The following is a 15,846-nucleotide window of genomic DNA, read 5'->3' on the forward strand; positions in this document are numbered from 1 at the left end:
TTCATCCGAGATGTGCTCAGTTGAGCCACATCGGGTGATAGAGCTGGCCATGGAAGCACATCCACATTGTTTTGCGTCAAAAAGTCCATGGTGCCTTGCTGTGTGTGCTCGAGCATTATCTTGCTGAAGGATTTGGAGACGTGGATTGGCGTTCAGATGTGTAATGACGTGGTTTCGTAAAGACGTCGTTTGTGTAGGTGATGGCATTAACACGTCCTCGAAACACATGTAGTGGTGTTCTTGAATGAACACTTATGACGCCCCAAACCATCACACTACCCCCACCAAAACCATCGCACTACCCCCACCCCAACGATCTACCTGTCGCACACAGCAATCCGCATAGCGTCCCCAACTACGTCGCCATACACGAACACTTCCACCTGCGTGACTGTGATGAAAACGACATTCATCAGTGAAGAGAACACCTTCCCACTGTTGCTGCGTCCATCTTCGATGGGTGCAGGCCAGTCTAATCGACATTGTCGGTGTGTGGGTGTCAATATGGGGCCATTGTAGGGACGCCGAGCGTTGAGGCCATACTGACGTAAACGGCGCCGTACGGTTTGGTCGCTGATGATTCCACGTCGCCCCTGTATTGTCAAAGCTGTACGTGTAGCAGTCTCGGTTCTGTTCCGTAAGTGGGACAACACAATGACTTGTGTCGATCTTGTCTGGGCGTGGTGACACGTGGTTGTCAAGGACGTTGACGGTCACGGGTACTTCCAGTCTGCTGCAAGCTTTGGCGGAGTCTGACAATTGAGGAATGATGGCAGTTGAATGTTTGAGCCACTTCCCGAGTCGACCATCCAGCATTCAAGCAACACACTGCTCCTTCTCGTTGTTCCGGTGTCAAACGTGGCATGGTAAACAGGGTCAATCACGGTTGAATTCTCTCTTAAACTGGTGATTAACAGTTTGGCAATTGTGATCTTTTATACCCATGTGCATTTGTGGATATTGCGTCAGAAGTTTTAAAATCACCTGCATTTCATGATTTTCATGATATCGAGTCACAAATGTGGTTTTGTTTTGATGCAACAGTCCAAACAACCATGTGTGTTTTACATGTTGAGATCCCTATCATAATTGATCATGCATTCATTCCAACCTATATTTTCACATTTTTTTCAGTGCATTGTAGTGTGGTGCGTTTCTAATGTTGTAGAGTCTTCTGTAATGACACTCTAGGTAGCGAGCCTGTCATACCCGACACCAGCTGTAACGTCAACTGCTCCACCATCATGTCTGAGACATGTGGCGGAGAAAACGCTGTCTCTGTGTATAACACTGGAAGTCTGCAGCCTCTCGTAGCACCATCTGCTGGGATAGACACGCTTGTTGTTACCACAGTGCCGGGAGTTGTGTTAGAAATGGGGCACTCTATTAATTTCACAATGGTCGTTAATAACGGCACAGATGCTGGGTATTTTATCTCAACACAAGCCATTGATGCAGATTACTATACAGGATTTAATACCACGTCATTTGCTGCTGATAAACCTGGCAGATTTACTGTGTCTGTAAGAGCAATGAATGAAATCAGTTACAAGGACTATATGACTGATATATATGTATATATCCCTATAACAAGTATAGCCACAGATTATATAAGTTTCGAAAAGACCGGCGAGCTGATCAGCTTCACTGTAACAGTCCTAAATGGAACTAACATCACGTGTGAGGCAGACTTTGGTGATGGGGATAGCGAGAGTTTGTTCAAAACGGATGATTCTTTACCATTTTCCTTCAGTCATACATATGCCACTGCAGAGGTGTATGTTGCCAATATTACATGCTACAACAATGTCTCCTACCACACTGACATCGGCGCAGTCATCATTCAGGACGTCATCAGTAACATCCAGCTCTCAAACGACAACCCAGTTCGTTACCTGGATGACGTCAATGTGTCCTGGAGTCTCGATACAGGAACTAATGTAACCTTTAACCTTCTGATGGACGGGAGAGAGACACGCCTTGAAAACTATGTGTTCAGTAATTTGTCGGGATCTGCAGTATTACCTCATGTATTCTACAACTGGACGGGACAACATGCTCTTGCTCTTGTAGCCTATAATCTTGTATCTCATGAAGACTATAACACAAGTGTATTAATTGAAATTCCAATTGACCAGGTGACCATTGTACCAAATGGAACATTCCATGCTGTGGACGCGGTTATAAACTTCACCATTACTATTGCGAAAGGTTCCAACCTGACTATTGACTTACAGCTGGATGATGTGACGAGCGTGGAACTGACATCACCCAGAAACAGCTACAACCATGTGTTCACATATCAACACAGCTACAGTTACATTGGGGAGAAAACCATCAACCTTACAGTCAGTAACATACATGGAAGTGTCAGTTCAATGTGTAACCTCACCACTGAAGTCTCTGTCGCTGATGTTGAAGTCGTCGCAGATGACGTCTTAAATCCAGTTGACTTTGAACTTTATGTCATATTCAAGGTTGTTAATGCGTCAGATATTCCCACTAATGCAGTTAGTGACATAGATTTTGGTGATTCAAGCTCAGTGTCAAGTGTCAGGACTGACATTCAGGATCATCACCAGAATATTACACACAAATATGAAACACACGGTGTCTTTGTTCTTAACGTTACTATTTACAATAACGTCAGTACTAAGGCTCTGTCCAAAGACCTGAAGGTTGGTGGACCCATATCGAATATCACAGTGGCTATCAATAGAATGTTCATCCCAGTTGGCTCAGCACTTATCGCAACAGCAGATGTAGGTTATGGGTCTCTCATCACATACATATATGATCTAGGTGATGGAACAGCAATTACACAGAACTATACAAGGTCGTACCCAACTGCTTCAGATACGGTGGAACACATATACAACGACACTGGGAACTATGAAGTCACTATATGGGCATCCAACAGTTTCAACAATGTGTCTGAAACATTGACGGTCCATGTGCAAAACAAGGTTGCAGGACTCATTCTCACATCAAATGCTCCAGTCCGATTCAACAAACCAATCACGTTCCTGCTAACAGTGATCTCACCGGGAACGGACACTTGTTTTATGTTTGACTTCAATGATGGATCTGTAATGTTATATGGCGTTGCTTCCTGTCCATCGCGACCGGAATATAAGGGTATCAAGTTTAAAGAAAACTCGGGGTCATCGCTAATGGTTAGTAATGTGTACCAGTTCGCAGGTACTTACAACGTCACAGTAAACAGCTCTAACGAAGTATCTTGGGACGTTGTATCGTTGCCAGTCATTGTTCTGGAATATCTCTGTATTGAGCCGCAGGTTCAGATTCTTGGTCTCTCAAAGGACGAACTGTCCCCAGTGACCATCAAACGGTCCAAACGGTTTGAGTTGTCAGCTAACATTGACACCCAGTGTGATCCTCCAGTCAACACTGTTTACAACTGGGTCATGGAGAGGGTGTCCGTATCAGGCAACCAGTCACATCAGATGGTTGATGTCATAGAAGAAATAACAAACCCAACGAACGGCCTACCTTCGATGACCGTTCCATCAAGGTACCTACCGTATGGAGTGTACAAAATATCTCTAACTGTCTCCTATGAAGTAGGTTCTGATTATAACACAACTGATTACTCATTTATAGAAATTATACCTTCTCAGCTCAAATTCTCCATATCAGGGGACTATCTCCGAACGGTGTATGTCGGTGACGATCTAGTAGTGAACGGCAGTGCATCCTATGATCCAGACTACAGTGGTAATACCGTTAAAGGATTACAATACAAATGGTACTGTCGCCTGCTGAATGAGTCTCTATCCACTGATAATAACAGTATTCCCATGGAGAGCATTTCAACTGAAAGTCCTGGATGTTTTGGCAATGGATTTGGATATCTGAACCAGACCTCCGAAAGTCTTCATGTGAACTCATATGAACTTGTGGTGAATCTGGTATATGTATTTGGTTTAGTCATCAGCAAAGATAGTCGTGTTATGTATGGAGAACAAAGAGTGAAAACTGTTGGCTCAAGAATAATTCCTATTGAAATGAGGTAAGTGGGTGTGTTCATTTCCGTCTTTGACATTATTACGCATGAGCGACCAAGGTAACCTGTTTCGACCATATGTTCTCATGGTATTTTAGGAGAACAACTGACTTGTCTTTTCATGTCTGAGTGATGGGTGTCGATGAGGCAAAATAGCTAACCGTTTCGCCAACACCTGTTATCGCCATTTGAGAGTGATTCTTCACTATATGCTTATGACCCGTGAAGGTCCGGGTTAGAATGAACCTTCAGTAACCCATGCTTGTCGTAAGAGGCGAATTACGGGATCGGATGGTCAGGCTCACTGTCTTGGTTGACACATATCATCGGTTCTCATTTGCGCAAATCGATGCTCATGCTGTTGTTCACTGGATTGTCTGGTCCAGACTCGATTATTTACAGACCGCCGCCATATAGCTAGAATATTGCTGAGTGCGGCGTAAAACTAAACTCACTCACTGTATGCTTTTGATATAGTCGAAATCGTAAAATGGATTCTGCTTTAAGTACAAATTCCTTGTAATTTGGAAATATTTTTGTCACTTCTATTTTCAATTTATGTCCGAGAATTCAGACAATTTTGTTTCAGTACGTCCACGTGTATACGAATTTCCCTAACCATGATTAGATAACAATCAATGCGGACAGTTCAGTTGGATTAGTACCATTTTGAATACAAACTGACCGGTCAAGCTGCTGAATTTGAGAATTTGAAACGTATTCTTGATTATATATATTACTTATAATTCAAGCGGTTTTCGGTTGTGGTATTGGAATACACATTATTAGTTACCTATGAAACGGTACGTTGCACATCACCACTGCCTTGATATACCTGTAATGAATCAGCACAGACGAAATCATACCGAAGGCTTCCATGTGTTTGTTTTAAAGGTGTTTTGACAACTGTGGTGCCAAGGTTGTGGCAAACCAGCCGCTGCGATTGGAAAGTGTCTGCAAACTTTGTGCTCTACAAGAATTTCCCTTTCACTGGGAGCTCTTCTTCATCGATGCAGGCACTTACCAACAACTCAACATCACACTGTGGATCGCAGAAGGTGAATAATAGTTCTTGTATCTCTGTATTGTTCAGTTGTTGTGCAGTCATAATGCAAAACCAAGTATATATGTAAGTCCACGAATCAATTGCTCATTGAAAGAGTCTTACAATGACCTTGGTGCTGTGATTCATTTGATCAGTTCTAATGAATCGATTATATCATGATACACACCCATCTTCGTAGTTATAAAATTAAGGTTAATACTTGAATTCCCAAGGAGCGACATATTAAATAAACCAATAATTTTCATCACGCAAAGGCGTGCAAAAGAACATAGAATGTCGTGACAGATCCGTCGTGGAGATCAAATCCATGTATCCATAAAAGACCTAATATATTCACAAGGGTAGAGTCTGGGCTCCAGAAACATAGAAGCCGTCATTGTGAGTTTCGCATATCTACAGAAACCTGTTGTAAGTGGCGACAAAATGGATTGTGGGGACAGGTTCAAGTCTAAGTAAACTAAGTAAAGCTCAGTATTATTCGTTTCACTGCTAAACTGAGTCTAACAAAACCTAGTAGAAGGTCGCGTCAACTAACCTTTTTGACTGACCAATCAGAACACAGCTTACCAAATCTCGAAAGTTAATATTCGTACATACCGTTTGAACCTTTACCTCAAACCTCGAACGATTCCGAACGATTTTCCGCACGATCGCTTCCGAGTGATACACGCAATGAATAAACAATCGCTGGAAATAGCGCTTTTGTCAATATTCAAGGATGTCATCTTGCGAAAATATAAGCAAATAGTAACCATGTCATTAGAAACCCATAAGCGTATATACTGCAGGTCAAATATCTGTGTTTTATGTGGATTTTCGTTTGTTGATAGATCAGTGTCAGCGACCAGGGAAGAGAAAATCAAAAACCGTTTTGTAAGTCCCGCCGAACCCTAACAAGTAGTCGTTATCTGATTGGTTAAATCCATTCGGTCGTCTTGCGTTTGATTGGACGGTTATAGATCGCCCAAAGGTTAGCTGACGCGACCTTCTACTAGGTTTTGTTAGTATTGCAGGGTAACGAATAATACTGAGCCTAAGTTTACTTAGACTGGGAAAGGTTCATGAAGTATTGATTGCTTTGAACGTATCCTAAATCACACGTGGATCAACGTCCATGATGTCAGTCACTTGACTTGTCTAGAATCACATACAGCTGATTTGTTACTGTGGGGGCGACCAAAACTGAATATCATATAATTTTCTTTATCCTGACTCATGCTTATTTGCTTTCTCATCCTATCTTCCGAACGGTCAAGTGGAGACTTGAATCCCTTCAATTCCCTTGAAGCGAACGTACAATCACTCACCCTGAGTTACCTACCTTGGTACCGCCAAAACCGTCACGTAACCACCTCATACCTTGGTCCTCACTCGCTCCTCTATCGCCCAAGCGGATGGTTGGGCGGTCACTTCAGGGTCCCTTCGCGGCTTATAACTTCATAATGTTTGCATATATAGCTCACATTCTGCCGTGAATGTGTTTATTAATATGTTATTTATCATATTTGTAACAAAATTTGTACATATCATGTCAAATTAATTCACGTTTTGACTCCGTTCCAGATGACTATTTGTTCACATTTCACAGTGTAAAATATTGGTCCATCACGTCTCAGCGCTTGATTCACATCCTGGGTGTTCTTCAATGGCTGGTTTACGGTTTGATTATGACCTTCATGCTTGATTATTGTATATAATCACATGTTTGAATTATGGATGTCGTCCCAGTCGAGGTCTGCGCCGTCTCCTGTACGGGAGAAGTTAACTCCACATACTGACAAGTAAGAGGAAGTCCCCTCTGGCAGAGACGTCATCGCAACATAAGAAGCATCAAGTGGCCTCTTCAGGGAAGCAATCCTCATCATCTATGCACTTTTCTAGATATTCGAGGTCGTCGCTGCATACCCCTACACAGCGATCTTCAAGAGATTTTGGGGCGCCTGGTGCTGAAGCACAGAAGTACCTGCGATTCCTGTTCGAAGGATGACACTACCAGTGAAAGGTCCTGCCCTTTGGAATTTCGTCGGCCCCGTGGTTATTTACGCGAATAACCAAACCGATCGAAGCTTATCTCCATCAGAGGGGTCTATGCAGTGCCTTCAACCAAGACGACGGCATCCAGGCGCATCAGGAAGAAGATCAACTCAAACAACAATTGCAGTTTATGATCAACCTGCTGACACAATTGTGCAGGTGAATCTTTAAAAGTCGGAGTTAGAGCTGACCCAAGATCTACAGTTCCTGGGCATCAGGTTCCTGACGTCAGAGAATCGAATCCTGGTTCAAGACGACCGATAGCAGAGCATCTAGTCGTGCATACAAGACGCCCTCAACTCTCCACTAGACTTAAGAACGTGGCAGCGACTCTTGGGTCTACTAACATCGGCGCAGGCTCTCACACGCAGAGGAAGATTGCAGCTACGACCGCTACAGCGTTTCCTGATAGCTCATCTAGACAATGTCCAGAGGGTTCGCCATCCCACAACATCTAAAGCAGTTCCTGCTTTGGTGAACAGTAAGATTAATTGTTTGCGGCGGAACCTGTTTGAGAGAGCCAGCTTACGACCTTCATCTCTACATGGATGCGTCCCTCCAAGGATGGGGGGCACATCTCAACAACGAGAATGCAGTAGGGCAGTGATCACAAACAGAGACGGGTCTGCACATCAACCGGCTAGAACTGAAAGCAGTAATAGAGGCAGTGCAACACTGGGCAGCGCAGCTAAAAGATCAGGTCCTGGTGATACACACGGACATCTCAACGGTGGCCTTCTACATCAATCTGCAGGGGTCCACGAGATCAGCGCCACTGCTTCATCTAACATTCCAGCTGTTCGGCATCGCAGACGACATCAACCTAAGGATGAGGGCCTGCCACATCCTAGGGGGCGAAAAACGTCTTAGCAGACGCTCTATCCAGACCAGTACGGCCGTCCCCCAATGAGTGGAAGTTGCATCCGGAGGCATTCCAGTGGGTAACAACACGACTCGGCCGTCCTCTCATCGACCTGTTTGCGACCCCTTTCAACCATCAGGTGACAACGTTCGTCTCGCCAGGGCCAGACCCAATGGCATGGGCAGTCGACGCCCTAACCATATCCTGGGAAGGACTGAATGCTTACGCCTTCCCCCCAGCGATCCTGCTACCGTAAGTGCTACACAAGATCAGCCCGGCGAGGGTCTATAGCTGACTTTGGTCGTGCCTTACTGACCAGCGAGACTATGGTTCCCAGACCTCATAGATCAACACGGTAAACCAGTACTACGACTTCTAGACAGGCCGAACCTACTCGTCCACCCTCACACCAACCAGCGACACGGCAACCCAGAAGCGTTCCGGTTACACGTATGGAGCATATCACGTAATGCTTGAAGAATCGAGGGTACTCCACTAGAACAGCCAAGGCAGTGACCTTGGCTTTTCGTAGATTGTACACGTAACTTGTATGATGATAAATGGAGAAGCTTTGACCAGTTTGCTGTTCGACAGGTGTCCACAAGTAGACTGCTTGTGTCATTTGAGGTCTACTAGACATCTGAAGGGCTCTACATTGTCTACCTACCTTGCGGCAATCAGCTCGGTCGTCACTATGAAGACAGGGGTAAAGTTGACCAAGGTGCCTGAACTAGTGACACTGCTGAGATCCTTGAAGTTAGAAGATCAACAACAGAAGTTCAGAGCACCAGCATGGGACCTCAACATAGTGTTGCAGCATCTCTTCAGTGATGTATATGAGCCGCTGACGCAGACAACATTTGAGTTATTAACTCAATAGATCATATTCCTCCGCGCCCTGGCTACTGCTGCTCGGATATCTGAGATCCACGCCCTTGACGTACAAGATTTCGACACGGGAGGAAGGGCGGCAGTCCATCTAGGTCTTAGATGGGACTAAGAACAAGATACCGGGCCAACCGGATCGTCAGTTCCACGTTCCGGCATTATCGACCATCCTGGATCCAGAGGACACACAAGACCTGTCCTTATTCCCGGTCTGATCACTGAAGATCTACTTAGAAAGAAGTGCTGCGAGAAGAAGGAAGTTCAAGCGTCTTTTCATCCTGCTATCACTTGCTACGACTGTAGAAGTCTCCCGTACCACGGTCTCCTTCTGGATCAGAGCGGTGATCCTAAGAGCCTACAAAGCAGCAGGGTTAGAGCCTCCAAGACCATCAAGTCCATATGAGCACTGGCCTCGACACTCGCCCTACATGGGAACTGCTCGATATCATCCATCATGGAAGGCTGCTTTTGGAAGTCAGACATTGTCTTCGCTAACCACTACCTAAGAGACATCTCGACGGAAGGCGTATCAGGCAACTCACTATGCCGGCCAGACGTTGAAGAAATCTCACCATTGTCACGCAGACTCTTTGACGCCAGGCAACTGATCCATTGCCACCGGCTGAAAGTCCATGTTCCCCTGTCTTACAAGATAAGTCAGCGCATGAGTGATACAAAGACTCAGTTATGGTAAAGTCCTTGCCTTAACAGATGGGTCGCGATACCAGTTTCGGTAATAGATCTTACCGGAACACTTAGGGTCGTTGCAGATATCTATAATACCAGGCGTCTAGTATACTAAATCCACAAAACCTAGAGGTTACTTCTAATACGAATTTATGTGAAGGTGGTCCCCCGATGAGCATCAAGAAATATAGAAGTTAGCCGCAGAAGAAGAAAATTCCCAGGGGGTATATATATCAAGCGAATGCTGACGTGAATACAATCATGCAGGGAATCCCGTAGGTTGCTGACCCACCACCTATTCCGTCGGATTCAGTAAGCAAATAAGCATGAGTCAGGATAAGCAAAAATATGTAATTTTATGATAAAATTGATATTTTATACTTATCCTGGCCTTCCCAACAACCCCCTCTCACCACACGGGGTTCCCTGTAAACTTGCGTGGGGCAATAGTCGGAGAGAGTGAGGACCAAGGCATGAGGTGGTCACGTGACGGTTTTGTCGGTAACAAGGGAGGTAACTCAGGGTGAGTGACTGTACGTTCACTTCAAGGGAATTGAAGGGATTCAACGTTCCACTTGACCGTTCGGACGAGAGGAATGAGAAAGCAAATAAGCATGAGTCAGGATAAGTATAAAATATTAATTTTATCATAAAAATTACATTATGTATCGACACCAAATAAGAATAGTATCGTTGTTGACATAAGTTTATCCTTTGATTGGGTGGATACAGTGTCCAGTCAGGCGAATGTTCACCTCAGTCAGTTATTTGCACTCGTTGTGATATTGCTTCCTGCAAACATTATCTCAAATGTCACCCTTACTTACGTTTCTCTACAGGTGAAAATACAACAGATGTGGAACAGACAGGTATTTTGCATGGTTGATAAAATAATGGTTCGCATATTGCATGATGTTTAAATGCATGACCTGGAATTCAACATTTAAAAACTGACTTTCACTTTGTGTGAGATCATCAGAATATGAAGCTTCACGGAGCCTAATTGTATGAGCGTTCGTGTTTCCGTAGATATAAACTGTCTGAAGGTTCATTCTCCGATGAACTCACACAGAGAGAATTTCAAAGCGTATGATTTCATATCACTTTTGTATACCTCGATGGGTGTGTTACACAGTATCCTCAGTACATCACGAGTTCTGGTAAGCAAGCATCATAGGTCTGTGGCTTGCCCAGACATGGAGCTAACACATCTATACTGGTAGTCACACACCACAAGTACATGAACAAAATGCTGTGATACACATGATATTTATCATTTGCCGGCATATATTCATGGCTACAACATCGACTACGAAAGAACATAGAGTCGAAAAGACTGCTTCATGCATATTATTACTCAATTTGATTCCTTCACCTTATAAATAAACACCCTTTTCTGGTGTCCCCCGCCGCGATATTGCTGGAATATTGCTAAAAGCGGCGTAAAACTAAACTCAGTCAGTCAGTATAAATAAACATACCTTTAAGGATCGTTTATAGTATGACATTGCCATGCACGCACAAACCTTCTGTTGGTCCGCTTTGCAACACACGAAAGATAGTAATACTCTCCATTTTAGGCAAATACAAATCGAGAGTATCATGTAACGTTACATATTTAGTAAATTAAGTCTCACAGCTTCATAACACTTCTATTTGTTGATGAACAGGTAGAACTAATGATGGGGCCAGAACAAGCCCTGAAACGTTGTACCAAACAATACACAAGAGGATGAAACCCAGACAATTCTCTATGTTCATCAAATAGCATCTTCTAAAATACCAATTCTTCTATTTTTGCACATGGCGTGTTTTTATTTACACCAAGTACTCTTTTACATGCATGTAAATGTACTACACCGATAATGTAAACTGATATAGACCCATGCCTCAGCTCTGTATCAGAAAACCCACATGTTCCCAATGTGTGAAGCCCATTTCTGGTGTCCTCCGCAGTGATATTGCTGGAATGTTGCTAAAAGCGTCGTAAAACTGTAATTTTCACTCACTGAATAAAATATAACTTGAAGTGCATGATTTGGTCCTTAATCATTGTTAAATGTGAGGTTTTCAGTGTCTCAAAAAGCACAAGGTGTACAGAATCAAAATACCAGATAATGTATTAGGTAGTTATATTACCCACTGTTTATAACATGATACTACACTCAGGCCCTGTCTTCACACCTCCATCTGTCACATTCTCACCTGCGTTGTGAATACACACATTTCTGTGTAAACACTTAAGGAGAAAAGATCTCGCAAAAAATGTTCCAACACATTGATAATCTGGAAATAGGACTCGAATATTTTACGACGTCATCAGCTTAAAAATTCTATCAGTAACTTAGTGTAATTGTATAGGTGTTCACTCAAAGTCGTTTCATAACAAATGTCAACATTTTAGTACTCTCTCTTAAAACATCTTGTACCTCGTGAGTATTCTTCAGTAATTCAGCACAAGACACTAATATCCAGCTGATGATATCCGGGAATATCTTCCTTCCTTGCATAATAATGAGTTTCTTCTGTATAACCTATGTCGCTGTCTATTCCTGAGTTCTGTTGTATAACCCCACATGTGCTATTAGAAGCATTTTGAGTCAACTAATACTCGTATTTCACATCTTTACAATCTTGATATGTACAGGTTTCGTGGGTCCAAACTTGGCACTGAACCCGGGAAGTCTAGCTCCTGGAGTTGACTACCGTCTCCGCCTGACATATGACGCCATGATCACCGAGAGAGACATCAGCATCAATTTCCCACCTTATGGTGGACACTGCTACGCTGATAAACAGTTGGGTCAGTCATCATTCAAATTGTCACAAACATAATCAGGTTAAATTCCAAAGCAAATCCGCGATGTGCACCATAAATGCATTTCCTCCCGATAGTAAAGACCTGCTTAGGTCGCCGTCATTACTTCCACAGCTTTTCTGTTTTACATTTACATGTATGTACTTTAAAATGGTAACTTTAACTGTTTCACACCCGTTTGACTGCTCCTGGTTAGAACTTATCTTCAGCAACCCACACTTATCGTAAGAGGTGACTAACGAGATCGGGTGGTCAGGCTGACTTGGTTGGCACATGTCATCGTATCCGAATTGCGTAGACCGACACCATATAGCTGGGATATTGCTACGTGTGGCGTTAAACAACAAACAACTAAAAAGCTATTACTTTGATAGTAATGGTAAATACAGATTAATACCTGAGATAGATTAATGTCGTTTTTACAGTGAGCTTCACACAACCAGATTCGGAATGCCTTTTAATATGTCTACAAAACAGATCACTGTATGGTTCACTTGAACTATGTCACCACCATGTTTTAGGTATGGAGTTTAAGACGATGTTTGTGATTTACTGCGAAGATTGGCTGGACGAAGGAGATCGCCCAGTGCGAGCTCCAGTTGAAGACAGCAGGTACAAAGCACCACTGACATTCAAATTCTCCTACCGAGCGCGTGGTTTGACATCAAGACCCCATGTATTCTACGAGGTGACCGGAACCAATGTCCAAACACCGGAAGTGATGTTCCGCTCTGGACTAGATGAAGAGGATCATTATATTGACCTTTATGTTGAAGTGGCAGACAGCAGTGGAGCTACAAATAACACGACGCTTTCCATCAAGGTTCGTTACCCTCAGTTTGTTCGTACTGATCGTAAACTCGACCTGTAATTCGAGGGAATGTAGTTTATTGTATCCATAGAATACGTTCCAACGTAATGGACTCATTGTTACAAACACAAAACTTTCATTTTTTAAGGGCGTCGATAAAGGGTATACAACATGGTTTATTTCAGCAACTAGCTCAGATGTTCCATGCAAGAGACCTTCTGTTTAAACCAAGACTATTTCATTCGGAATAATGAAGAGTACATGTATTCTCCGTGACATAAGTTACAAGTACTCTTTAAGTTATTTAGTTTATTTGATAAGATTTTACTGGTTAATGGGGATGTGGCATGTATCAACTGATATACCTCTATACACAGGTGAAGGCAATCAATCATTTCCTGAAATTCCTTACATTGATATCGACGAGTTGTCTTAATATAACGATGTTATGGGATACGAATGGAAGGAACACTTTGGCACCCGAGTTGTTGTGTAATACTCGTTTTCCAAATGTGTGATATAAATGATTTTGGCCATATGAGAAAGTGATGTCATTAACCTCTTTGTTATAAACGATATATACTATAATCAGAATAGATTTGCAGATTTGGTAATGAATAGAGGATTCTAAACGAACGTCATTGTAATACCATTTTTATTAAACGAGTTAATGATTGGGAATCAAACGAGCGAAAGGGAGTTTGATACTAAATCTTTCACGAGTTTTATAATGACTAAATGACCAAGAAAATACACATACTTCAAAATAATGAGCACATGACTGCTCAAATGATTGAATGAATGAATGAATGAATATATATGCAAGTGTGTGTATGCTCATTCACTCATTCATTTGAGAAGATGTATTCATTAATTATTCATTTGAGTATTAAGTTGCTGATTTTTTGCTCAAATGAATATATCGTTTATATCACACATTTTGAAGACCAGTACTGTGTTATTTAACCGAGTAAATGTCAACATTCCAGGTAATTCCAAGCAGTGGTTTTGTATCCGACGTTTACAAGGACACCGACTATAAAAGATTTGAAGCTGAGAAAGACATCTCCGCCTTATTGCTGATAAACATGGGTGTCATAGATCGTCTGCATGAGGTGAGACTGTAGTATTGCGGGACTAAGGTTTCATCACGACAGGTTCATGTTGTTGGTTTGTCAATTGAGTTGTTGATCATTTCAGAGGCTATACTCAGTTAACTAACACATGGTCCACGTACAGCATTAGAGATACTTCAAAAGCAGTCTCTGAAAGACTGATTAATTCCATATCATTCCGCTTTAAGGTACTCTGTGCACTGTAAACTGCTATGGGGACTTGTTAATGGATTATTACTCATTAAACAAAGTATCTATTCATTTATTACTACACTTACGTATACCTCCATATAATATCCATGTGGTGTCATGAACAATGGATGAGGCCATCATTCTATTCATTTAAGCAAGGATTAAGAAAAGAATGAAATACAGTGTGCACTATTAGAACTGCGAAGTGTGGCAATTGGCAAATGAAACGTAGCTCGACTATGAAATTATGATTTACGACGATCGATAGGTGAGAACTGCATATAGGTTTACTAAGGATCAGACAGGCAAGTGAAGTGTTCACTATCTCTGACTAGAAATATTTACAACCTGTTGAATAGATAAAAGCTTTGGTGACCGGAAGCAGTGACGTTACTTTATATCTGGTTTAAATCATTAGCATAGTTTTAACAATGTTGAAATAATGTTCTTGCAGATTTAAGGGACATTGCCGATCGCTCCATTGTATCATACTGATATAGAGCAAATGTGTCCCAGACAATCAAATATACCAATAAAGCACACCGTCGTAGTGAATCTGTCTGAAGGCATATGTGTAGGTATTATTTAGGTACCACGACGCTCTCTTTTAGAGTGATGATAAAACATCATAAGCATTTGCATGACTGGGATCTGCAATGTCACTATGTCGCATGACCACATTGTAAACGTAATGCGTGTTGAAATGAATAATAAGCACCCTCATTGCGTGTGCTAACTGTTTGTTTTTCATTTAGTTTCTGACTTTCCATAGTTTGTTTCTTTTCAGGTATAACAAAGCATTATTAGGGCATTTCCGTATGGTCCACCATGCACTGAAAGTAGTATGTTTGATATATGGCTACAAGTTCTGCTAATGATTTTTTCCCTGAATCATTGCCTAGTATTCCTTCAATACGTTTAATTTTGCTATTGTCCCTATACTGAAATATAACGTAGCAAATCCATTCATGATATGAAAGAACATACTTTCTTTGTGAAATATAAAAAGGGGTGGTTTCGTTAATGAAGATAAATACCTGCTTTTATAACAAGAAAATACTTATAGGAAGAAAATAAAATATCTCATATGTTTAAGAACGAGATGAAAACAGAAATGTCCAAATTTACATGAATGTACAACTTCTATAGGTTCACAACTAGAACCGGGTGAAGGTACCAATGTAGAGTTTGGCATGGCATGGCATGACATGGCATTGTTTTGTTCACATTCTGAGCATGTTTTGTTCATTTTCTGAGCATGATTGTATTTCAGCTGAGCAACACTAACTCACCTGTACCCGTGACTGCACAGGTAGTCAGTGGTGTCTAAATTGTAGACGTGAACA

At 42.1% G+C, this 15,846-nt stretch overlaps 1 protein-coding gene across 1 annotated transcript in view; it reads left to right on the forward strand.

Moving 5' to 3' along the window:
- Positions 1-1,164: 1,164 nt before the first annotated feature.
- Positions 1,165-15,846, forward strand: part of LOC124286746 (polycystic kidney disease protein 1-like 2) — a 31,783-nt gene continuing 17,101 nt past the window's right edge. Inside the window, exons 1-7 of the mRNA XM_046723169.1 lie at positions 1,165-4,033; positions 4,922-5,085; positions 10,404-10,433; positions 12,212-12,367; positions 12,904-13,205; positions 14,183-14,308; positions 15,774-15,812. Coding sequence (XP_046579125.1) covers positions 1,245-4,033; positions 4,922-5,085; positions 10,404-10,433; positions 12,212-12,367; positions 12,904-13,205; positions 14,183-14,308; positions 15,774-15,812 — 3,606 coding nt within the window. The 5' untranslated portion in view covers positions 1,165-1,244. The remainder of the gene's footprint in view (positions 4,034-4,921; positions 5,086-10,403; positions 10,434-12,211; positions 12,368-12,903; positions 13,206-14,182; positions 14,309-15,773; positions 15,813-15,846) is intronic.

The sequence above is a fragment of the Haliotis rubra genome, unplaced genomic scaffold (genome assembly GCF_003918875.1).
Source record: "Haliotis rubra isolate DU_JTF1 unplaced genomic scaffold, ASM391887v1 Scf39, whole genome shotgun sequence".
Lineage (NCBI taxonomy): Eukaryota > Metazoa > Mollusca > Gastropoda > Lepetellida > Haliotidae > Haliotis > Haliotis rubra.